We start from the raw sequence: 27,329 nt of genomic DNA, 5'->3' as shown, positions 1-27,329 counted from the left end.
GACGGTGAAGCCCATCCACTTTTTTTATTTACAATAGGTGTATGTGTGATGCAGGATGAGATTTTGACAATATAGCCCTGACCAATAGCAATAGCAATAGCAGACTTATATACCGCCTCATAGGGCTTTCAGCTCTCTCTAAGCGGTTTACAGAGTTAGCATATTGCCCCCACAGTCTGGGTCCTCATTTCACCCACCTCGGAAGGATGGAAGGCTGAGTCAACCTTGAGCCGGTGAGATTTGAACCGCCGAACTGCAGATAGCAGTCAGCTGAAGTGGCCTGCAGTACTGCACTCTAACCACTGCGCCACCTCGGCTCCAGCATATTGGATTTCTTGACAAATCTTTGCAAATACCCATACACACACACACACACACACACACACACACACACACACACATATATATAAAGAAAATAAAGTGCAAAATTCTATGCAGGAAAATAGGAAGAAAGTAAACATCTTTATCTGCCATTTGACCTGCTAAACAATCCTGTTTTAAAATTCAGATTCATCATACAATATGCAAGATTTGAAGATTTCCAGGCCAAAACTGGCCTGTGACATTTTGATCTGGGACAGAACAGCAGATGATCTGCCCCTGCCCACCCCCCTCAGATCAGATGTTTCTCAAAGTAAACCAAGTGATTTGAGAACAAGAGGTGGTAGAATCAAAATGGCGCTCTATACCTGCCATTAGAAATACAATAGTAAGAAACTAAATAACAATTTGCGGTGCTTTTGTGGAATCTAACACCTCTTGTCTGACTAAGCAAGGCCAGCCCTGTTATAGGTATGTTGATAAACAAAAATTGGGTAGATTTAGAAAAGAGAAAGTCCTGTGTTAGAGTAGAAGTTAGGCATTCCAAAATAACCCCAAATTGGAACCATCCCAGGAATTGGATTCCCCTTCATAATTACAATGCTATTTGAGACCATGCTAAATTGGGCTTTGAATATTTGGCTTAACTCCCTGGACTACAACCCCCATCATCATCCTTCAGCATTAGCGAAACTGTCTAAAATGGTGTCTACAGTGAAAGTGGTACAACATCTGGAGGACGACATGTTCTCTATTTAACACCATGGCTTGATAAAGCTCTTTAGCTGTTTTTGGCAGGACCATATCTTCACAGTGTTTCTTGGAGCTAAATCTGAAGCTCCTTTGAGCCAAACTCTGAGAAAGTTCCCCATTTGATATTTGATGAACAAGGGGCAGCTGCTCAAAATGTCATCCTGGCCATACTCAAGCTTCTGCCTGGAATTGGGCAGGATAACTACAGTATCCCTTTCTTTCTTCTATATTTAAAAGTGTGGCGCTCAGACCAAAGAAGTTGCCAACCTCTAGTAAAGCAGATAATATAGGTCAGGGACAGTCATCCCTTCAAGGTATGCAAGGTCACAAAGTAGGAGTCACCAGAAGCCCTGGAATGTTCTTGAAGGCGCTTAGGCTCAGGGCATGGTAACAAACTCTTCAAAGTCCATTAAAGCCTCTCCCTACTTCAACTTATATCTAATCCAGTCAAGATGAACTTGTTTTGAGTTTCTTCCTCATGCTTTCTACTTTCTCAGGACTCAGACATCTTTTCTGTAGAGGCTCAACATTGCCTTCCTCTACTTCCCTGAACAACCCACATTCCATCAAAGATGGATGCAATTGCCAAGTTTAGCAGTAAATGTCTTAAGACTTTGCTGCATGGACTGCTTTGCTCACATCGTTGACTTCTATGAGATTATTTGACCTACAATTGACGGGATTTAGAGCCATTCATTAATTCTTTCTTCATGTCATATTCAGCAGTGACTCAATCACAGTTAGATACCTATAGTTAATTGTGCATTTACTCCAAAAGGGTAATTTGTTCAGCTGAGTAGAAGTTGCACTCTTGCTACTTTGAAGATCCATAGGAATTGTGCTGCAGGTCTATTTAAAGCATTCAAGTCACATGGGATCAGGAATCTTTACTAATCCATTCTTGGTGTGCCACCAGCTGCTTCTCCTTAAAATAAAACTACCGGCAAACAGCAGGGATCAGGAGGTGAAGAGAAGAACTACTACATTTTACCTAAGAAAACTGGTCCTGCTTTCCAGCCAACATGTCGGATCAAAGCCCCTTTGAAACAGATATGATAACCCTGAACCGATATGTCATGGAGAAAGGACGGCGGGTGAAAGGGGCAACGGGAGAACTGACCCAGCTTTTGAACTCAACACTCACTGCCATCAAGGCTATCTCATCAGCAGTCCGAAAGGCAGGTCTTGCTCATATGTAAGTAGCATAGAAAAAGGGAGAAGTGGATCTATATTAGAATGTCTTGGATGAGATCTGGGGAAGGAGGCCTATTTCTTATAATACATTGAACAAAATTATTGAGATAAGAGTTCCACGTGGCTGCAATGAAAGAAAAGCACCTATAATAGCTAATGTGTATGCTGAGTTATAGAAACCTCTCTAAAATCATTATTGATTTTGGTTTGATATAAACAGAATTTGATCAGAAAGAAGGTACCAACCAAATCTGATATCTATACTCCATTAACATAATAACTTCAAGGAGAGAACAAAAGTTTTCAGAATATAGCAAAATTTAACAACAGGATCTCAACTGTAGACAGATAGTATACAAGCATGTAATATGCATGCATTTAAAACAAAGTAGTACTATTAACCCAAGAATAATCTGATTTGCCTCTATGCTATTTCTGTGACTGAGTGATCCATAAGTATATCAGCATAGAACAGGCCAGCTAACTTGTTTGTAATGTAATAGGAGTTGCATTCAGAATTGTCCAAGTGACAAATTGCATTGTCTTCATTAACAGGTTTGATGTCAGGGCCAAGTCTTGATTGTCTTCCCGAAACCCGATGGCCTATTTTTATAATTTCATATGGACATGAATGAGTTAATCAGGGAATAAGTTGCCAAGGTGTAATCTTCTATTTCCTAGCACAATGTCTCAAGGCAACAGATTTTCTTGATTTTTTTTAATAATACAATTTTTCTTTATTTTTGAACAAAGACAAACATTAAAAAAAACATCTTCCATTACAAATTGTAGAAAGTGTGTCAGTTGGTTACAGTATTTCCATGCATCTCTTCCATAGTCATCACCTGCTTTTCATATCAAATCACATATTTTAAATTCACCTATTTTCATATATCATATATCACGATTATTATATCTCAACCTTAATTTGACTATAATTGTTTTACATCCTTTTATATATAATATTCAAAATCTAGAATAGGGTTATATGATAACATTCTATTAAAACATCCTAAAATCATCCAATCGCAATACATCTTTATAACATATTCTAGATAAGGCTTTTAAACCTCTTCTCATATTCTCCATGTGTTGTTTATATAAAATTTCATATTATCAAACTAATATATCTATATGTATTGTTAGCATTATTAATCATTATTTAACTATAGCTATTGTCACTTCATTTTATACATACTACTAGTGAACTAAATTTAGCTTATACATTTTCATTGCTTCAACCTGTATCTTTCCAGTAATAGTGCAGTCTTATACCTCTTACCATTTGTAGAATTAATTAATATATTAATATTTTCTTGAATTTTTTATTTCAAGATTACAAATGCGGCTTTCGCCTTGAAGGATGATTTCAAATGGCAGAAATGCTGTGCAAAAAATATAAAAGGAGTAGGATTGGTCATTGGGAAGGGCTGTATTTGGTTCTGAAGATCTTAAGCCTTTCCATCCCTCTGTCATTTCCTGTTTGAAAGGAACAGCCATTTATCCTTTCATTGCTCGCAAAGGGATGGAATTAAGTGGAGAGAATGAAAGAGCGAAAGAGAGAGAATTGCATCTTGAGATTCCTGTGAATCATCTGGAGATGTATGATTGGAGCAGTCTAAGCATTGGTTAAATAACTCACTAAATTCTGCTATTAGGACTGTGAAACTTTATTCTGTCTTATTACTGAGCCTTGTAGTGTCGCTACAATTTCCTGTGACAATTTAAGGGCAGCAATTGATGGAGTGCCCTGGCTTCATTTCCCCCCCTTTAACGTATGGTGGGTTGAGATACCTGACAAGAATAAATGGTGCCTAGATTAGACACCTTAATCACATTTCAAGTTGCCCAGGTGACAAGTTGTCAGTGCACAGAGGCTCCATCCTTCCCACTACACTATTTCCGAATTCAGGTCTGCCAGTCTTCCAGAAGATTGATAAACTTGTGTGGAAAAAAATAAGCCAGCTGGCAGAATGATGTGGTAGAGAAGAAGGTTGGCTGAAATAGAAAGGAGCTTCCAGAGCTGATCAAAGTTCTCGCCCATTTCATCTTGGGTCCATTTAGTGCCTTGAATAGCTGACTTCTAGCAGAGATGACCATGGAAGTTTGAAGTTTTAATAGATATGTGTGCCGCCCAATCCCGAAGGACTCCGGGCGGCTTACATAAAAACAGTTTAAAAACAAATACTAAAAAAGTTAAAATACAAAACAGAGGATTAAAAAAGGACACAACATACACTCGATGTTAATGGGGCTGGAGCTCAATCAGAGATCAGCAGCCCCAGGCCTGCCGGAACAGCCAGGTCTTAACAGACTTTTGGAAGGCCGAGAGAGTAGGGAAGGTCCGGATCTCAGGGGGTAGATCGTTCCATAGGGCCGGGAAACAGACCCTATCACAGCATTACAATGATGGACACTGAAGATGTCAATAAGATTATATTAAAAAAAAACCATGGAGGATATAAAGGTAGACTCATGTATTAACGAAGCAGTTTGCAACACTTTAAAGCACATTCCTCTTATATATTCATTATTTCATGATTGCTGGGGTAAAAAGATTCAATAAACGGAATAAGGTCTCCAATTAACCTCTGCAAATGTCCGGGAGCACACCCAGGCCCTCAGTGTTTCCAAAAGGCCTTCCAAACAGTCCTTCAACATGGTCAATGGTAAAAGACTGTGAGGGGTTCAGTCCAAAAATATGAAGGACATCTATTTGCTTTTCCATGACTTAACTCTTTTATTCATATTAGTAATAACCTCGTGGGCTTTTCTCCCTCCATAGGTATGGAATTGCAGGGAGCGTGAATGTGACTGGGGACGAGCAGAAAAAACTGGATGTGTTATCCAATTCTCTGGTTATAAACATGCTCCAATCCTCCTACAGCACTTGCGTCCTGGTCTCTGAAGAGAATAAAGAAGCAATAATCACTCCAAAAGAAAAGAGGGTCAGTATGCGGTCTAATTAAGTGGGAAGAGAATGGTCCGTTATTTAGCAGCAGAGGGCGCAATTGAGTTGCAGAAGGAGAAGAAAGATTTTTCCAAGGGGTTCCAAAGGAAACTGCAAACTCTATAGTTGAAAATGCCTGAGGGCAGAGACAATCCACCATTCCAGAACTGAATGTTGCTTCCACATGCAACAAATCATACTGCCCCCAAGGTTCCAACATTGAATTAAGACTGAACTGCTTAATCTGAGGGAGAATTTAGTCGGGAAGAAAAACTTTCTCGTTGAAATAGAATGGAGGACAGCTTCCAAACATCAGGGGGAGCAGGGATGCTAACACAAAGCTAAATTGTCAATATGATCTGAGCTGATCCCAACCTCTTGGAGTCACCTGACCATGTCAGCAACTGGATGGTCAGAGAAGCACTCCAGATTGAATCCGTGACAAAAACAATGTCAAGTAAGAACATAGATCATAATAGGGTTGGAAGGAACCTTGGAGGTCTTCTAGCCCAGCCACCTGGTCAAGCAGGAGATCCTATACTATTTCAGGCACATGGCTGTCCAATCTCTTCTGGAAAACCTCCAGTGCTAAAACACCCACAACTTCCGGAGGCAAGCCATTCCACTGATTGTTCTCTCTCTTTAATGATCTTCCACACAGCTTCTTCTTGTCTTGTCCTCAGGTGCTTGGAGAATATTCTTCTTGGTGACAGCACCAAAGAGGAAAAACACTCCTTTTAAAAACAGACCAGCTAAGAATAACTGGAGGCTGCCTCTATTGCTAACTAGGGAAAATGGCATTGTGAGGACAGAATAACAAAGATTGCTGGATTTAAGTTCCTGTCAGGAAATGCCTGAGCCTTATTCTGGGACTTACTGTACTATGATAGGATATTTGCACTGGGCCACCCTACAATTAAATGAACACCATATTTTACCAACGAGTATGCAGTGAACTATTATTTTACTTGGAAAGATGTTGAGAAATAAAATAAGGTTTGATCAATTGAATGAGGACTGGTTGAAACCACCTCCCTTGCAGGATAGGCTAACCACCTGACAGTTTAATTTACTTTTGCACATATTTTGTGCACAATTTGCTTGGAGGAGGAGCAGGAGATTTGAAAATATGAAATCTCAGACTTTTTGTCGAAAGGAGAAAAATGAATTGATTTATGAGTTAAGGATTTAAAAAGGTGTGGATTAAATGTGGAGGTGAATAAGAATGTAATTGTGTTCAAAATTAGGCCAGAGGTAATTTGTGTTTCTTAATTTTAGTTTCCTTTTCTTGTACTTTTCTGGTTTTGGAGAGGTTGTTTCTTTTTGTTTGTCTTTTCACTTATCTTATATGAAAGTTCTCAATAAATATAAATGAAAACATAGAATCTTTTCCCAGAGACATTAGTTCAGCCTTAAAAGAGACCTGACTTAATTTCCAAAATGAATCATGGAGAGAAGTAAATTCATTACCTTGTATTCAAGGGTGGCTTTGCATTACCAGTACTTACATAATCTCACTGAGGAAAGCCAGGTACCTGATTTCATTGATACCCTATTACTGTTCCCAGTTTGTCTGAAAAAAATGGATCAGGAAGCTGCCAAGCTTCTTGAAATAATATTTTATAACAGTTAAAGAACTGCAGGTAAAAAAGATAGCTTTAGCAGACTTGCAATTTACCAAAAGCAGCCAGACCAGAGGTGGTATTCAGCCCATCCTCTCCAGTTCCGGTGAATCGGTAGCAGCAGCCGCGGGAGTTTCTGCCCACCCACCCCGATGTAATGTGCGAGCACTGCGCATGCGCAGAAGGCAGAGGTGGGTTGCTTCCGGTTTGGCCTGGATTGGCCAAACCAGTAGTAGTGGTGGCGGGAGGCTCTGCCCACCTGCCTTGATGCTTCTGCACAGAAGTTTTGTGGGAGCACACCCAGTAGTAACAAAGTTGGCAACCCACCACTGGCAGAAGGCGGTGCACATGCGCAGAAGCAGTACATGCACTCACATTTGCGAACCGGTAGGGAAGGTAAGTGAATCACACTGCTGAGCCAGAGAAGAACTTCCATATCATAACATTTCCATTTGTTTGGGAGTGGGGGGCGAATACAGTAAAAGTTGTAGTATATAAACGTAGAGTATTATATAGTACAATACCCAGTTTTAGGCAGTTGGTATTGTACCATATAATAGTCTACTTTTCATCATCCCTCTGATATAAAAATGTATCTTTAGGACAGCTAACTTTCTAAATTAGCTTTTGCTAAACCGTGAATGAATATTGTACCTGCTAATATCTGTTTTAAGGCTGCTTTTGTTTCTTTTTTTCAGGGTAAATATGTGGTGTGCTTTGATCCACTAGATGGCTCTTCCAACATAGATTGTTTAGCCTCAATAGGAACAATATTTGCAATTTACAAGAAGGTAAGCCGTTAAAAAGAAAAGTGGAATAGTTAATAGTACTACCCAAAAACGCAGAACAAATATCTTGCAACATCTCATTTTATCAATGTCATTTATAGATTTCCAAAAATAGCATTCATTTTATGGAATTTCTCCTCAGGTTGATAGTTATCAAAGTTATTGAATTTGGGTGTCAATACCAGGTTGAAGAAATATTTAGTGAAGCAACAAGCCTAGGGAACAACTCTAGGTCAGATCCAAATATATGTTCAACCAACTCTATAAAATCTAATGTACCAGGCATTAGATTTTCACATTCTTAAAGAGGTGAACCAGACATCATATATTTTCATCATTGAGTTACATTGAACTCAGTTGACCTTAAATATACTATGACCTTGAATCAGCTAAAATAGCACACTGGAAATGACAGTCAGGGCCTTCCATGCTTTCATGCTTTTAATAGTATCTGCAAAAGGCGTCACTTTTGTAGAGTAGTCATATAAATTCAAGTTACATGAGAAAGAGATTATACGTACCTCATCAATTAAAAGTAGTGCAAGTAAAAATCCATTTTTGCTTGGGACATTCTGAGATCGCCTCAAATCTTTTGATGTACATAACTTCAGGAGCCTCCCACTTAATTGTACTAGTCAAGTTTCCCTTTCCAAATATCTGTTTGAGACATTTAATGGAATGTCTTAGGATGTCGAATTGTTTTGATTGTGTGTGTATGTGTGTATGGGCACACCTCTGAGTTAGTATTGGTTTGTCATTATTGCCTGGACATGTCCCCACAGTTTTCTTGGCAAGATTTAAAAAGTAGTTTGTTATTTGCCTGTTTCCTAAGGCTGACAATGATTGGATAAATGAACGCAATGTTTGAGTTCAGTGACTCATTGGCTCAATGATTGGCTCAGTCACCTAGCTGGCTAGAACTCCTGGTCTCTACTAGTCTGATGCGTTAACCACTAGAGCCAATTTGCTCTGATATTGTTTTGTCTTTATTGTGTATCCTGATGTGACCAGTATGGGCTGCTGTTTATTAATAATTGATTTGAGTGTGTTGAACTATGAGCTTTAAATGACAAACAGTGGTGATTTTTGTTGTAATCCTTCCTGGAACTTGATTTGTATGTGGAAGTTTTTGGATGGATGGTCAGTCTGCTTACTGCCATCAGATATTCAATCAATCAATTGAGCTGAGTGGGTCAGAATAAATGAAATAACAGTATAGTGTATGTTGGAAGAAATGTCCATCTGGGTTCAGTTCCAAGTGGGAATAAAGACACTGGAAACATGGAGACTGCTTGGAAAGATGGTTTAATAATGGACAGGACCACATGGTTTGAGGTCCTGGGCAAAAAAAGAGCACATGAGAGTGAGAGAGAGATTTATACCCTCTCTTGGGCCCTGCCTTGGAGTTTCCTGTTCCTGTGAAAGAAATGTACTCTGATTGGTTGTCAGACTCCCATGAGGCCATGCAGAGGTAACTTTGTAGGTTGCCTTGAGTCCCAGGCCTGGCTGGATCTTGCTGGGTGATGATGTAATGAAGGGGCTTTGGGCAATTCCTATTATGGCTTAATGGCTTTTTCCTAGTTTGGATCTTGAGTGAAGGCTAATCCTATCATGTCCTGAGGGCCATGTCTTTTGTTTTGTAGATATGTTGGTCCAGCCTTTGTCTTGTAGATAGGCTGGCACCAAAATATCTGCTGGGGAAACAGAGAGCTGAGGCTCTGAGTTTATGTCTTTTAGAAACATGTTTCTCCTTTGTTGTTGTTATTAGTTATGGAGTCATTTCCAACCCATCACAACCCCATGGACAACGTTGGCATGGCAAAGATACTGGAGTGGGTTGCCATCTCCTTCTCCAGTGGATCATGTTTTGTCAGAACCCTCTGCTATGACCTATCTGTCTTGGGTGGCCCTGCACGGCATAGCTCATAGCTTCATTGAGCTATGCAAACCCCTCCGCCACAACAAGGCAGTAATCTATAAAGGACTTTCTCCTTTAGGGAAAATTTAATATTCTGCCATTTTAATATTTCCTAGAATATTTCATTTTCCTAGAGGAGGGGTTGGTGCTAATTTCCTACACATATTGCCTGGCTATAGATCAGCAATAGTGAATCCTTTTTGGCTCGCGTGCCATAAGGCGGGGGAGTGCAGGGGGGGGGTCATGCGTGGGCATGCCATGCCCATAATGCAATGTGCGACACCCTTCCAGTGTGCATGCACTCCCCCTTTTTTGCATGCTTTTTTCACCCTCCCCAGGCTTCAGACGCTTTATAGGAGCCTGGGGACAGCCAAAACAACCTCCCCCCCCCCGGAGGCTTCATGAGCTCATAGGGTTATTTTTAGTCCTCTGGAGGCTTCAAGGAAGCCTCCTGAAGGTCCCTGAAGCCTCTGGAGGGCTTAAACCAACCCTACAAGCAAACCAGAAGTCCGTTCCCAAACCCTACGAGCAAACCAGAAGTCCGTTCCCGAAGCTCCTGAAACCTCCGGATGGCCTCCGGGGGGGGGGGGGGTGGAGAGATGGGGAGGATCTTTTCGCCCTCCCCAGGCTCCTGTAAAGCCTCTGGGGCTTTACAGGAGCCTGTGGCTTTAAAAAAGGCTGAACTCAGCTGGCCAGCTGACAGGGAAACACCTCACATGCCCTGACATGGCTCCACATGCCACCTGTGGCACGCATGCCATAGGTTTGCCATCCCGGCTATAGATGATTGATTGGTATTGAAATAAGCAATGCTAATTTGGGAAACAGATTCTGGAATGGAAAACTTGGGGGTGCTCCAACTGTTTATATTAAATCCAGATTGCTCTTTCTTTATCCATCCATATTATATACAGTAATATTTTACATATTATATGGTTTAATCTTAAATCCCAGAAATACATACTAATCTTTTGGAGGAAAGATGTAGCCCAACATTTCTAATAAATGATCAGGTCACCCAGAGGTGGATTTATGCCAGTTCGATCTGAAGCGTTGCACATGTGTGCGAATGAACTGGTAATAAAAAAAAATGGAAACCCACCACTGGATCACACCTAAATGTTATCTGATCATTTTAGGATGGAGTCCTGATTTGTTAAGCCTTTTGAACTATTTCTCTGGAATAATAATTAAATAACCATCCAGGATCACTTATTCTTTAATCTTTTACAGTTGTATTCTTCAGGTTGTTTTGAATGCCTGAAATTTTCCAGAATGAATGTGGAATATGAATTATCTGTGCATATGATTATCTACACTTTATTATGATACCAATCTTAAAATGCTAGGGATAACTCCAGTGTATCCCCATTTTGGTAGGCTGCATAACACTCTAATTCCCAGGCTGTGCACCTTTGAAGATTAGTTTCACATGCCATTTTCTTGATGGCTAGCTATTACTACCTAAGAATGATGAACTAATAGTAATTATTAGCCATTTGCAAATAGACTTAACACAGGAGTTGAGTTTCACAGTGACATTTGAAACAAGTAAAGGGACAATGTTGAAGTACTCAGTGTTTCAATTGATGAATCTTGCTGTTGAAGATTGATTATTAACACAGACAAGTTATTTCAGTTTATGACTTGACCTGCAGCTGGTACATTTTTATTGTTAAAGTTCTTATTTGTAATTTGGCAGTATCTGCAGTTCAATTATATTTAATATTCTTTTATAGAAAAGCCTCTCAGTATATCAGACACACTGTAGTTCCATGATTAAGAGAATGTCCTCTGTGTGTGTATGTATACACAACACAACATAACATAAAACACACACACATATATAAATGTGTGTGTGTTTTATGTTGTGTTATGTTGTAATATCATATCATATATCACATCATATTTGCTTATAATGCAATAATGTTTTCTTTTAGACCACTGAAGATGAGCCTTCTGAAAAGGACGCCTTACAACCTGGACGCAACATTGTGGCTGCAGGCTATGCTCTGTATGGCAGCGCAACACTGGTCGCCCTTTCAACAGGCCAAGGAGTGGACTGCTTTATGTTGGATCCTGTATGAGTCCAATACTAAGCGTAGTTCTGTTTTGGTGGCTGTTTCATATTCTATATGAAAACCATCTCCCTTTCCAGGAACTGTGGTGGTGCTTGGGAGATAAAGTGTTTATAATATAGAGGGCATTCAAAATGAGATCAATGCTTCTTGGGCTGGTATTTGGCTATATAACACCATTGTAATGCTATGGTGGCAAAATGATTGCTTATGAATTGGCATGTACAAATCATTTGGTTGAGGCATGAAATGCTTTTCTAGATCTGGTCTTCAAAACTACATAATAGCTAATGTGACTTTTACAAGACCCCTCCAAAGTCAGAACAGTAGAGTGACTGCAAGCTACTTTAGCATTTAAATCAGTGAAACCAAGAGAAGTTTCATCAAACAAATGAACAACACTATTTTGTAGCGGACATTAAAAGAGTTTGGAAAACATTGGATCGAAATAGCAGCTGATAAAGGGTATCAAACATATTTCAACAAGCAAGGGAAAACAGAACTGGAGATTTAGGATGTGAAACCTGTTTTATCCATGCATTAAAAACATGGCCAGATTTTAACTGTTAACCAGATTGTGTTAAAAACTGAATTATTCTCTAAATTGCTCACAATTTTGCTAGGAAAAACCCGCAGAATTCTTGCTACTATAGTGCTTCCTGCTCATGCTAAACTGGAAGCACATTAGTTTAACTTAACTTTAAAAAGCTTTATTGACCATAGGTAGTCCTTGACTTACAACAGTTCACTTAATGACCATTCAAAGTCAAACAGCACTGAAAAAAGTGACTTATAAGCATTTTTTACACTTATTACCATTGCAGCATTCCCATGGTCACGTGATTTACATTCAGATGCTTGACAACTGGCTCACATTTATGATGGTTGCGGTGTCGGGGGAGGGGCTCATGTGATCACTTTTTACAACCTTTTGACAAACAAAGTCAATGGGAAAACCAGATTCACTTAACAACAGTGGCAAGAAAAGTTGTAAAATAGAGCAAAACTCACTTAACAAATTTCTTATTTAACAACGTAAATTTTAGGCTTACAATTGTGGTTGTAAGTTGAGGACTACCTGTACTTTAGCTTGAGTCTGTATTGCTTTAGTCACTTTCATTTCTAATGGTGATCTCTCTATGTGGACATCATTATTTGAATGTTCTCAGGAACGTCAACTTCAATAATACACGGGCAAGCAATAGATACAGACTCAAGGTAAACTGCTCCAAACTCAATTGCAGAAAATATGACATCAGCAACAGAGTGGTCAACGCCTGGAATGCTCTACCTGACTCTGTTGTTACATCCTCAAACCCCCACAGCTTCAACCTTCAACTGTCTACTGTGGACCTCATTCCATTCCTAAGAGGTCCATAAAGGGGGCGTGTATAAACGCACCAGCGTGCCTACCGTTATCAGTAGCCACAACAACATGTTACCGGCAACATGTTATCTTGTACATGTTTGACAAACTAAATAAAACAAACAAACATACATACATAGGTGGAGATCTATTGGTCAGCTTCTGCGAGCCCTGCAGAAGATTTGTAAAGGTTTCTAAATCCCAGAACTATCAATATTTCAAAAGCCTTCTAATTATTATCTAATTGAAAAATAATGCTTGGAGGAGAACAACTCCAGCATTAGGTTTTTAAATGAATGTGCCTATGGATATCCTTTTCCATAATTCTTAGTTTAATGTCCATCTAATATTGAATCCTGGATTCCAGCTGATGGACTATAGGCTCTTCTACTACAGAACAAAGTAGATGGTGCAGACCTGAAATCTTTTCACAAAATATCTAAGATGCTTATGACTCTTTACAAAGACACTTAAAACTGCAGATTTTTTTTTTACAATTGGTTATCAGTAACTTCAATTCTTTTTATTCCTTTAAAAGTGGATTAAATTGAGTTTTACCTGATTCCTTGAAGGAATGGGAAATATTTACAGTAATAAACCATTAAGATGGCATGCAAATTAATAGTATATGACTAAGCTCCTTTATTTATTTTTTCTGTTTGTAGGGTCTTGGTGAATTCATTTTGGTGGAAAAAGATGTGAAGATTAAGAAGAAAGGAAAAATCTATAGTCTTAATGAAGGTTATGCAAAGTATTTTGATCCTGCTGTGACTGAATATTTACAGAAGAAGAAATTTCCTGAGGTAATTTACCATTTGGCTGCCATTAATTACTAGTAGTATTTAATATAGTTTAGTTCCATAGCTCCCACAGAGAATTTTGATTACAGTTGAATTAATGCATTGAAGGAGAAAATTTGTTGTCCAAAAGCACTGGAAAATCTAAATCTTAAGTAAGTCCCCAGCAACTCATACTATTTAGCAAAAACGTAGGCGTTTACATTGCTTTAGCTCAAGAACAAAATATAAGAAGGTAGCCTCCCAAGTATATTCAGTATAGAATTTGTGAAATATATAGCAAAAAATAGTGAAAAATATTGGGGCACTGGGTAAATTCCATGATTCAAATTGCCACAATACATTGAACTGTTTGTTGATAGTGTAGTTGCAGTCTTACACGGATACATTTTTTCAGGACAATGGGACTTATTTCTTTGAGACCATCTAAAGACTGAGCTCATACCCATTTAATTTTTTTTTACAAAGTATGTTAACATTTTTAAAAGGAAGCCAGCCTAAAATCAAAGAAAGCGTCATCTTATATGTTTATTTCCAGGCTGGCTTCTGAACTTACATAATATCACAGACACTCTTCAAAAATGAAATGAGGTTATGGTTGAGGTGGTCGAAATATCTTGGAAGCTTAGGGCTGACAAGGATAAATTTACTAGAATGGTCTAGCTCAAACTCGATTTGATTGAGGCCTGGATCAGGGTTGTGTTTGACCTTGGAGGGGGCATGGACAGCATGACATTACTTGTGTCAGGAGTGCCTGTGATGACCTGGGTGCTCTGCCAGGTGCATGAGCTCCATTTTCAGGTGTGATGGCCTCCTGCAAGACTTTGCCAGTGAAAATGGAACTCCGTTTTCGCTGGCAGATGCATCACGTGCTGGTCCCTCCCTGTTTCCAGGGTAGCCATGCGGGTCAGATCTAAGCACCCCACAGGCTGTATTCGGCCCACAGGCCTTGTGTTTGATACCTCTGGTCTAGGTTATGGGTGATTGGCTATGCTCATTGTTTCAACTATGATGGAGCGTTTTCATGGCAGCCATTTTGTGAGAACACCTATAACATACTAAATAGATTCATATCAATCTGCTATTCTTTTGGGGGGTAAGAAACTTTGTACAGTATAAAGCACAGAAAATGAGCTAGGAATAAGGAATAGTGAACCAAAGGAATTAAGCAGATGAGAATTTTGAAGAAAATAATGCTTTGATAAAACTGGTTGTTTTTTTTCCTCATGCCTTTGAGTCAGTCTTATTCCTGGCAATTACAAGGACAAGTTGCTGGAGCTTTCTTGGCAAAATTTAAGAAATGATTGGCCATTGCCTCTTTCCTAGGGCTGATAGAAAGTGACTGTTCCAAGGTTTGTGCTTAAGGCAGGAGAGTAGTTATAATCTCCCAATCCAGGGGTGGGTTCTGGCTTCCATTACTGCCGGTTCGCTCAGAGATGCACTTCGGGTGTGTGCGTGCTTTTGTGTGTGTGCACGTTTGATGCGCGCTATGCGTGCATGCACAGAAGTAACAAACTTGCTTCTGCGCATGTGCAGAAGCAAAAAACAAGATGGTGGTGCCCATGGCGCTGCGATAGAACTTGTTCAGGCACGTGACCGGCTAAGTTACTACCTATTCGGTTGAACTGGTCTGAAATGATAAGAACCCACCTCTGTCCCAATCTCAGCCCAGTGCTCTAACTACTATACCAGACTGATTCTCCTAAAACTAATTTACACTAACATTATTCACCATGCATCTTTATACATTTCTATGCCAGTAATCTATTTTTGCTTCTATCATTGCCATTTATTGCTTCATTTCATTTTGTTCTTTTAAACTTGCTTCTCTTTTTTCCAGGAGCTTATTTGTTCTACTATCCATAATTTTCTTAGTTCTATATAACAAAATGGTAGAAACACCTCGGTATATAGGGCATTTTTACTTTTTTTTATTTTTTTAACAAACATTACTGCCAACCTTTGCATTTCTTTGATTTTCCCATTTTTTTCATGAATATTTTATGAAGGAGTACAAATTCACTGGATCTAAGTTTCCACTATTTATAATTGTAGTTGTTAAAGTTGTGCTTTTCCCATGTCAATTCCATTTTGGTCTTTGCTACATTTATTTCCAGATAACTCCTTGCTATATCAAATGTGTATCTAATATTCCTTGAAAATTATTTGGATTCTCAACTAACCACAAAAACCATCTGCAGGTCAAAGAACATGCAGCACCCATCCACTTCCTTACCCAATTCATTTCCAACAACTCCACAAACATTCCTTAAACATTTCCCCAAAAGTATACAGTATTAAACAATCAACGGGACATCATTCACTGTGTCTTGCTCTATGCTCATTTTTACTAAGCAATGTATTTCTTTGCCTTCATACTTTTATGGCGTACTTATACAGGCAGCCGTAGACTTACAACAATTCATTTAGTGACCTTTCAAAGTTACCACGATACTGAAAAAAGTCACTTTTGACCCTATCTCATACATACAGCTGTTGCAGCATCCTCATGGTCACGTGATCAAATTCAGATGTTAGCAAGTGGCTCATATTTATGAGGGTTGCAGTGTCCCGGGGTCACATTTTCCAATCTTCTGACAAACAGTTTCACTTAACAACCATGTTCCTAACTTAACAACTGCTGCAAGAAAAGTCTAAAATGGGGCAAAATTGACAACAAATGTCTCACTTAGGAACAGAAATATTGGGCTGAGTTGCGGTCATAAGCTGAGGACTACCTGTTCTTGAGTATACTTTACCTTCAATTCAATACTTGCACAAACATTCATAATGCAGGCATACAGTCTCTCTAAATAATCTTATATTAATGCCCTTTCTCAAGGACCAGCATTTCTTAATCATAGGCTAAAAACAGAAATCTGCTTTATAACATCCCCTACTTGGCCAAAAGCCATACTCCACCTTCAGACTGTTCCTGCTCACCTCTTGTAACCTTTCAAGCAAAATTTTCCAAGCACCATTTCAGGCACTCAGTATAACGCCCATAATTTTTGCACTCACAGTTGCTTCTAATTGTCAGGCAGGTGCAATCTTCTCACACACATTAAACAACTTGGGCTTGTAGGTCTCCTCCTTTTTCATGTGATAGAGGAAGATATCAGAAGTTTCTGCTTTTAAGATAAATGAGCAGAGCTCCCTGCTGTATCGAATCCAGAAAACTGTAGCAAAAGCAGGTGCAATCAATAACTTGGATTAATTTAAAACTGAGAGGAGAGAGGCAATCTTGCTCTCTTTCACTCTGTTAAAAGAAATGTCCATCTGGGTTCAGTTCCAAGTGGGGATAAAGACATTAGAAACATGGAGGCTGGTCTTCCTGTGGGCGTGGCCTGTTGCCGAGGAGGGCTCCACCGAGCTCCTCAGAGATCTGGTCTGTATATCTAAATAAGATCATAGATAGCACCCCTTTTTGGCTAAGAAAGGGGCAGGGAGGGTAGCTCCGTAGGTTAGGGTCTATTCGTAAGCCACAGCCTTTTTTTTTTTTTTTTTGGCTGTGGAAGAGATTAGATCCAGCCGAAGCGGAGCCTTTATCTCCGGCCAGTTCCTTCTCAGCTGCCTTTTTTTTTTTTTTGGCAGCCCCAGACAGGCTAGCCCCCCCCAGGACAAAACAAAGTTTTTTTCAAGCTAGAGTTGATACGGGAGGGTACCACCCCTGTGAGATTTATGCTTTTATTACTATCTTAAATACCAGCACCATTTGCCTTAAAGACTTCTTTGTTTAAATAGACTTTAAAATGGCGATTTCTCTCCGTGGATGATTACTGGATGTACTTAGCCGGGCTTATCTTCCTGCAGACCGCTCCTTAACAAAATAAACTCTTTTTCTTTGGAAATAGAGGGGAGCGAAGCACTGCTTACTTGTTTATCTATTATGGCACCCAGATCAAAGAAACGTCTTGCTACAAATGTGTCTAAAGAATTTAAACAATCTTTTTTGGAAACACAGCCTTTGTCTCCTACGCCCTCTACTGGAGAAGTTTTAACACAGGAATATCTCTTTAAAATATTTAATGCCCTTAAGCAAGAACTTAAGGAATTTGTATTGCAACTTTATGAGGATCTAAAATCTAAAGTTAATCAAATGAAGGCGAATACGTTTGCAGCCGTGTCTGCCCTGTCAGATTACTCTGCTGAAATAGAGAACAGATTGGAAAGTCTGGAGAAGGCTAATTTTGATTTGACTACCAATATTCAAATTTTACAAGAAAAAATTAGAAATAACGAAGAACAGCTTATGACGCTAAATTTTGATAGGAAGGCATTTTCAATAAGAGTCAGAGGATTCCGTGAAAAGGAGCAAGAGAATTTGAAACAGACATTTGCTGAAGCCTTCAGCCATGCGCTGGGAAGCCCGGGACTTAACCTTGATTGGCAGATTCGGAAAATCTATCGCCAGAACTCATTGATAGCGGAACAGCGACAGCTCCCGAGGGACATAATTATACATTTCTCTACAAAAGAATCTAGAAACGCGATTGTGCAAAAGTTTCATAATAACAGTCTCCGAGTTGATGACCAGGACGTGATTGTCTTCAAAGATATACCTTTCCAAATGTTGAGAGCAAGAAGGGACTACGCCTTTTTAACTAAAGAGCTTAGGAGTCAACAGATTCGATACAGATGGGAGGCCCCTGCCGGCATCACGGTTACATTTGAGAATCAAAGATTTCGTCTTAACTCTGTTTCGGAGGCTCAAGATTTCTATTGTAGGATTCTGAAGGCGGGACTTCCTGACGCGCTTGGAAGAGAGGAGAGACAAGCGGAAGGAGAAAGCAAACGGCTGGCCATGCGGCTGCAAGATGGAGGGGGTAGCCCCTCCTCCCTCGGAGAAGCAGAAGAACGCAGATTGAGAATTTAGATACTTCAAAAGACTTCCTAAAGTTGAGGACTGAATGGGGGTTTGAGACCTCTCTCCGGTAGAAAAAGTGGACTAATTTTTATCAGAAGGGAAAGCTGGGTGAAACTACTTTGAGCTAGATTCTAAAGTAACGTTAGCATAAATCTGATAGTGGTTAAAAGAATGCGGAATGATTTATGTTGTTTAAACTTTGTTAGATGGGACTATTTTAAAATAGAAGGTTAACTGACTCTTGCTGAAAGCATTATTTGAATATGATCCATGCTATTTAACTTTTATTTGAAGGGAAAGTTGGTTGTAATAGTTCTGAGTTATTTTTCAAATAAACGCTAGTATAAATTTGATAGTGGTAAATATTAGACAAGCAAGAGATGAGGGTAAAATGCATGTGGAATGAACTACGTTATTTGTGGTAAATATCAGACAAGCAAGGGATGAGGGCAAAATTTACGTTGTTTAAAGCTTATTAGAACAGGAAGCCGCTTGGGATTATCTTAAGATAACTGTAAAAAGAATGTGGAATGATTTATGTTGTTTAAACTTTGTTAGAAGCGACTACCTTAAAATAGAAGGTTAACTGAATCTTGCTGAAAGTATTATTGGAATATGTGGAATGATTCATGCTACAAATCGCTCTGAGTTATATTTTAAACAAATGGTAGTACTACGTTATTTGTGATAAATATTAGACAAGCAAGGGATGAGGGCAAAATTTACGTTGTTTAAAGCTTATTAGAACAGGAAGCCGCTTGGGATTATCTTAAGATAACTGTAAAAAGAATGTGGAATGATTTATGTTGTTTAAATTTTGTTAGAAGCGACTACCTTAAAATAGAAGGTTAACTGAATTTTGCTGAAAGTATTATTGGAATATGTGGAAGGATTCATGCTACAAATCGCTCTGAGTTATATTTTAAACAAATGGTAGTATAAATTTGATAGTGGTAAATATCAGACAAGTGGGGGATGAGGGTAAAATACATGTGGAATGAACTAAGTTATTTAAATTCTATTAGAAGGGGAAGTCGGTTGGAATTACAGAAATTGATTCCTGTGTAAAGTAATATCTGATCTACGCTGCTTAACTTTACTAAGAAGGGGAAATCGGGTTAGATTATTTTGAATTACTGTTTGAAAAAGGGGTAAAGAAAGATCATTTACGTTGTTTAAATTTTACTAGATGGGAAAGTTTGATTACTTGTCTGTAAAGTTATATTTGAATATATGGCATAAACTACGCTGCTTAAATCTTACTGGAAGGGATCATGAGGTTTAGGAAGGGAACGGGAGAGTCTACAGAAGGTTGGGGTAAATAGCAAAGAAGTAAGAGATGAGAATAAAATATAGATAGAATGATTTATACTATTTAAGCATAGATAAAGATGGGGGGCTGAGATCAACACAAAGAGTGGTTTCTTTTTTTCCTTTTTTTTTTCTTTCTCTGCTTTTCTTTTTTTTTTTTTTTTATATATTACTTTTATTTTTTAATCCATATGTATACAAGATATCTTAGATAGAAGGTAGTGCCAGGTGTGGACCCTGGGAAGTCGGGAGGATTAGGGATGGGGATTGTGGGGGGTGGGGTGGGGGGTGTTAATATAGTTTTAATAAGAACAAGAATGTATTTATATACGGTGGTTCTTTTTTTTTTCTTATTATTATTATTATTATTATTATTTTCCTTGGTTTACTTTACTTTTATTAGATCAAACAACACTCGAATAAAGGCATACACCAAGGAGGGAGGTAGAGGGAAGGAAGAGGGAGGAGTAAGGAAGGAGTAAGGGGAATGTAAGGAGTAAGGGGAATGTAAGGAGGGTGTCTGGGGAGTAAGGGGAGAAGGAAGGCTTGAGGGGAAAGGGAAGTAGGAGGGGAGTGTTAGAGGGAGAAAGGAAAGTTGGAGGGGGTAGATGGGGTGTATGGAGGACGCAAGGGTTAGGTGGGGTTGTGAATGATGAGTTGTGTTTCTTTTTTACTTGTTCGTTTTATTCCCTTTTTCCTTTTTTTTTTTTTTTCTTTTCTTATAGTAAATACCCTGTATATAAATGATTGCAAATGGAATGTGAAAATTGAATAAAATATATTTCCTACAGAAACATGGAGGCTGTTTGGAAAGATGGTTTTAATGGTGGACAGGATCACATGCCTTGAAGATGTGGGTGAAGAAGAAAAAAACGGGCAGAGATGCTGAGAGTGCCTGAGTTTTATACCGTCTGAGCTTTTGAATTTGAGTTTGTATTCTGATTGGTTGTCAGACTCCCATGGGGCCATGCAGGGGCAACTCTGTAGGCTGTCCTGAGTCCTAGGTTTGGTTGAGCCTTGCTGGGTGATGTAATGTTTCCAGGTGCCATGTGGTGAGATTGGTAGAGGACTAATCCTACCTTTGTTGGATCTTGGGTGAGAGCATTTGCCTATGAATAGACCTAGCTATCTCTTTATCTCTTAAGTGCGGACAATTGCTGTGGGCTATTGGGGAGGGTGGGTGCTATTAAGAGTGTGTCTGTTTCCTGCGTAAAAAAATGTTTCTCCATTACTCATCCAGGGAAATATAATATTCTGCCTTTTTAATAGTTCCTAGAATATTTCATTTTTCTAGGAGGGGTGATGCTAACTTCTTACACCTCACAAGCTCTAAAACTCAGTTGGGGCTACAATTACTATTTGGGGAGAAGAGTTATAATAGATCCAAACTGGATCTATCAACCAGGAATGATAGATGTCTGCCCTTTCCCCCTAATAGACCAAGTGTTTCATAAATTAATTTAGTCTCATTTTTATGACTTACACAATAGGTACCTATTTCCCATTTCAAAATATCAGAAAATAGTTCTGCTAGGTAATTAGAAATGCATACTAAGGCAACAAACACAAAAAAGAGTTTAAGGAATGCATGTGCCCTGGGGCATGAGGTCCTTCTAACCTGCGTTGCAGGAAGAACACAAATGTGGTGTTATGTAAAATGATTTATTTACATATGAACCTGTCTTTTGATATTTCCTATTCAAAATCCAGCAACTCACCTCATGATGAAATTTTCAGCCAAACAAAAAGCCTTGCTTTAGTTGCTGAGGAATATATGTCTGATTCAGAACTTGACCTATGAACTCAAATTTTGCAATGATACTGTTTGTCAAAGTTATCACAAAAGAATCAGAAACAAAAACCAGGAAATGACTTCACTATATTATATAGAATCTGGATTTGGGTGACTTTACCTTTGTTTATACCTGTTTCATAATCACCATTTAGTGCCGTTCATTGCAGGAATTCCATCAAATCAGCAGATGTGACTTTATCAACTTACTGTAGTTCAAAATGGCATTATTTCACATTTCCACAAACACATATGTTCGGCTGAAGCCAGGAAAATGGGGAAATAGAAACAGAAGGGGATTTAACCTTATTGTGCCTTTTGCTCAGCGAATCCAATTTAGACTGAGTCATCTGGTTTACTTACTTTCTTTTACACAACTGTACAATTATTATTATTATTATTTATTTTTACAAAATTGAAGAGGTAAATCTGTAAATCTAGATAGCCACAGCAAAGGTGGCTGTGATCCTAATCATAGTGATGATTATACAGCATATTGCAGTTAGTTGTGGTTTGTTTCACTGGATTTATTGAATAGGTACTACATGATCTGCTATGGCTGGCATCAGACTTCCTTAGTTCATTCTTTCTCAGCTTTTGCACCCGTTGTTACACCTAAAATTTCAGTCAGCATGGGCATTGATGAGAATTTTTGAGGTGTGGAATGCAGAGAGAATCAGATCAGACAAGGCTGATTTTGTGTAAGAATATGCTGTATTTTTCTTCTCTGATCATGCAATTAGCTAACTAAGATAGAAAACAATGGGCATAGTAGGAGTTTCTAAGGCTTGAAATCTTCTATATATGTTAAAAACCACTAAAACCACTGCACTTGCTCTGTAGGGAATTAAGAATTACAGTGTTATCTCTCCAGAAAACTCACTGTGCATTGGATAAAAAGCATGTAGGTAGAACTTCTCATTGCTCTGTTGTAAATACTATTGTAAAAGATTGTAGGAAATGAGATTATAATCTTATTTACTCTATAATTTTTGACTTCACTGTACATCACTGTCAACGGAAATGACCAGAAACACATTGCTATTAAGTTCTTAGGAAGGGTGAACTGAAATCTCCTAGATCAGACTCGGGCAATTATGACAACTTTACAACCTGTGGAATTCAAATCCCAGAATTCCTGAGCCAGCTCTAGATATTAGATGGTTGGAGTTTTTGAAAGTTCCACCCCATGCAAAATGCCCCAGGGGTTGCTTACTGCATCCTTCCTGTGTGAAATTGTTTCAAGGAAAAAGACACTTAAGCTTAAAGCCACTGCTCCGAAATCAAAGCCATCAAGTTGTTTCAAAGAAATATAGTTGAATCAAGAAATAACTTGAAAGCTGACAAATTGATTTTCAAAGCATACCTTTGGGGAAAAAAATAGATATCCCTTTTATTTCAGTTGCTGAAAGAAACTGTGAGCCATAAAAATGAATTTTTGTTGATATTATAGAAGGAATTGAGTTTTTTTCCCAGTAGATCCTAGTTCTCATCCCAAACAACTAGGGCCATTTTCAACAGGTGCCTTGAATGATATTGTGTTATATGAGATTGAGTGTTGCTAATACATGTAGTCCTTGACGTATGACCACAATTGAGCCCAAAATTTCTGCTGCAAAATGAAACATTTGTTAAATGAGTTTTTCCCCATTTTATGACCTTTCTTGCCACAGTTGTTAAGTGAATCCCTCCAGTTATTAACTTAATGACACAGTTGTTAAGCGAATCTGGCTTCCTCATTGACTTTGCTTGTCAGAAAGTTGCAAAAGGTAATCATATGATCTCAGGACACTGCAATTGTCATAAATATGAGTCAGTTGCTAAACAGCTGCATTTTGATCATGTGACCACAGGGATGTTGAAACGGTTGTGTGAAAAATGATCATACGTCACTTTTTTTTCAGTGCCATTGTAACTTTGAATGGTCAATAAATTGTTGTAAGTTGAGGACTCCCTGTATTATGTTATACGAGATTGATTGTTGTTATGTTGCTTCTTTGGGCATAGAATGAGCTTTAAAATTTGTTTGGATATGTATGTGAAGATGGAAAAGGAAATGAAATATATCTCTGTTTATCTGCTCATTGTAGAATCATCTGTTTTGAGTGATGTGGTGGGAACTTCCTTGAATACAGTTGCACGACCGCAAGACATAAGTGAACATTAATGTCAGGGTTCCAAGTAACACCCCTAATGAAAGAAGACTCTGAGGCTTGAGTTTCCTCAAAGTTCCATTTTATTAGAGATGTCATCTTGGCACACCTGGGAAAACCTGAATCTTAAAGCTTCCAGGTTTTCCCACCCAGCTGAAAGTTCAAAACCTTGCCCCAACATGCACAAGTCTATCACATGGCCCAATCAGTCATTGCCACGAAGGAAGATTCCTCCCATCCATATCCGTCCAGGTGCAGAGACCAGGCGGCTGTGACTTTCTGAGAAGGAATGTTATTTTGGCTACATATCTTCCATGCTCCATAAAATCCCCCCTCCCAGTTTCCCACAGTAGAATATATCTGAATATGTGGCAGGCGTGAGGCCCTATACAAAGATGACTTCCAAGCCTGACAATTAATGTAAACACTCTGAAATGTCTGCATGATGAGAAGTTACCCTTTAAAAATGAGCAGAGTGGAATGAAACCAAGAGGCTTACTCAGAACTCCATCAGCTGTGACTTTGGTTTGAGAGCACTTGGACAATCAAATGGTAGAATTCTATCTTCCCAAGTGTCCAAGTGGAGTACCATTAGCTATTTCCAGAAAGGAAAAATGAATCATTCTAAATCATCAGTCAGTTTCTTTTGTCATCTGAAAGGAAAATCTATGAGTTGTTCACTTGGAGCAGTGAAAGTGTCTTGGGATATAACAAAATTAGAACAGGGGGTTGCAGTGGAAATTCAGAAAGGCAATAGGCTGGTACTTCTCCATTTGTTCTCTTATGCTCTGTCACATTCTACAGTGTTTCCCTGGAAATAAGACAGGTCTTATTTTCTTTTGACCTCCAAATAAGCACTTGGCCTTATTTTCGGTGAGGTCTTATTATTTTTGAGGTGCAAGAAGCGACGAGCGTGATCACCTTATGGCTGCTGCTGTGTTGCAATATTTTTGGGGAGGGCTCATTTTTGGGGGAGGGCTTATTTTAGCACATGCACTCAAAAGTCCAATTGGGCTATCCAGGGAGGTCTTATTTTCAGGAAAACAGGATACTTTAAATAAATCTGCAAGCTCCATACATGCAATAATTTAATGTTTTTTCAAGGCTTGAACACATTTAATATTATAGTTTGTTTTGCCAGGGATATAATATTGCACTGGAACAGAGAGATTAGGGTGTGATATTCTGGCACATTTGGATTTCTGCCAACCAAAAAATTGATTGACATGGAGCTTCTTGGCCAGAATTCCATGGAAACATAATTGTTGGAAATTGTAGACTAGGTATTTTATTATTTTTCTGAAATTTTAGAATTTAGAATTTTTAGAATTTAGGGTTTATTTTATTAACCCTCTGAATTATGCCTCAGATTAGGTTCAGATTTGCACTAGGTTATGAGTACAAACAATTCCATTCTGATATAATCTGTGTTTCTGTTTTACAGGAAGGTACATCTCCTTATGGAGCCAGATACGTAGGCTCCATGGTGGCTGATGTTCATCGTACCTTGGTGTATGGCGGGATATTTTTATATCCAGCTAATCAGAAAAGTCCCAAAGGAAAGGTATGTGTTTACTTTAAATTGACTTATTATAATATGCTAAGTCATGATTTATTAAATATAGTTTGTTGTCAAAGCACATTGACTGGAATCTTGTTGGAAATCATAAATTACTTTTCAATAAACCAAGACATAGCTGGAGTCATATATGCTTATAAAAACATCACATTTTGGCTTATGATTGTTTGAAATTCAGTTTCCAAAATGCTCTCTATATTGATTGGAAATGGATAGATGAAAAGATTACAGTTCAACTATTCCAGATGTGGCCATGTTCTTCTGTAATGCCAAGCAGTAATGCATGATTGACATGTCATGCTAAACCAAAAGCACATTGTAGCTTCAAATGAAGTGTGGCTTAAAACTCTATGTTCATCTACCTCAGCATTTTCCTGCCTGGAGGGTAGCAAGACTCTTCAAAACCTTAGGTAGAATTTATTACTGAGGAATAATAAGGTTCTACTTTCTGCATGTAGGACTGTTACAAAACTATTGTTCTTCCTGATCATGCTTGCTCTTTGTTGGGGAAAATGCAATTTGTGTTCCTATTGGATACCCTGCATTTATTAGTGTTGTGGTTTTTTTTTAAAAAAAAACAGCAATGCAAGGATTTCAAAGCTGTCAGATGATACTGTATATGTACGAGTGTTTATAATTGGCAAAAATGTTGTGATTACATATAAATTCTTCAATTGCTTCTTAAATAGTTTCAACAAAAGAGATTAAAGTGAGAATAATGGGTTTTCCCTCTTATATTCTAGCTGCGGCTCTTGTACGAATGCAACCCCATGGCTTTTATCATTGAACAGGCTGGAGGAATAGCTACCACAGGCAAAGAGGCGGTGCTGGATATAAAGCCAGAGTCTATTCATCAGAGAGTCCCTTTTGTTGTTGGTTCTCCTGAAGATGTTCAAGAATATCTTGCATTTGTACAGAAACACCAGAAAAGCAGCTAATGGCCCTCTAAAGTGCCGCCTCTATTTGCTTTTGCTCTATGCTCTGGAAAAATATGAAGCCACAAAGTCAAAGAAATGTCCAATCTGATTATTATAATAAGAAAGGCATTGTTTTCTCCTCCCTTTTTTTTAAAAAAAGAAAATCTTCATTTAAATAAAAATATCAAGATCATTTTTTAAAAAGAAACAACAAGGATCTTTTTGAATACCTCATTTTCTCAGACACGTTTTGCATGGGAAATTTACTCCTCATGTCTAGCATAAAGTCAGCTAAATAATAAAATCACACATTGTCCAGTCTTGTGACCAGTAAGGCAATGGCTTTAATCTTTCCATTTAGACTTGATCAAAACACTAAAAATGTTCTCCCCCCCCCAAATGTTACGTCCACACTGTTGGCAATTTTATATTGCCAGACTGGCCTTTAATCTGTATAGATTAAAATGGTTTTTCATGATTTGTTTCTTCTTTTGTTTTTTACATATATCTTGCATACCTAACTTTTAAAAGTTGATTTTGCCTTCAGCCAACTAACACAAATAACTTATATACCTTTAAAGCTCCCCAGATTTGTCCCCCCCACCCCATATAAAGAATTGATTGTTGTGCCTATATGGCGACATGATTCTGGTACCGTGACAAAATTTTAGAGAGTTCCAGAGCAAGAGTCCAGTACTTAATTAAAGTTTAGTTTCTATTCAGCTTGGAATAGAAAGTGAATAGCTTTGTTTTGATCCTTGGTATGACCCTATTGCTGGAGAATCATGTAACCATATCTAGAACAACTATCTTATTCCATGGAAGGTTTCCAAATGATTCATGTTGTTCTTATTTTATGTACATCTACAGTTTATACACGTGCAACAGATTTATTTAATATGTGTAGGCTCCCCCCCAAAAAA

The 27,329-nt window shown here is 38.4% G+C and overlaps 1 protein-coding gene across 1 annotated transcript; it reads left to right on the top strand.

Moving 5' to 3' along the window:
• The first annotated feature begins 262 nt into the window (after positions 1 to 262).
• FBP2 (fructose-bisphosphatase 2) lies at positions 263 to 27,069 on the top strand. The gene is made up of 7 exons (XM_032214505.1): positions 263 to 2,269; positions 5,054 to 5,216; positions 7,539 to 7,631; positions 11,487 to 11,627; positions 13,656 to 13,793; positions 25,355 to 25,474; positions 26,233 to 27,069. Exons 1-7 carry the CDS (start codon positions 2,097 to 2,099, stop codon positions 26,425 to 26,427), a joined length of 1,023 nt encoding a protein of 340 aa, XP_032070396.1. The 5' UTR covers positions 263 to 2,096; the 3' UTR covers positions 26,428 to 27,069.
• The last annotated feature ends 260 nt before the right edge of the window (positions 27,070 to 27,329 follow it).

The sequence above is a fragment of the Thamnophis elegans genome, chromosome 3, assembly GCF_009769535.1.
Source record: "Thamnophis elegans isolate rThaEle1 chromosome 3, rThaEle1.pri, whole genome shotgun sequence".
Taxonomy (NCBI): Eukaryota; Metazoa; Chordata; class Lepidosauria; order Squamata; family Colubridae; genus Thamnophis; species Thamnophis elegans.
This window is presented reverse-complemented; position numbering and strand designations above follow the sequence as displayed.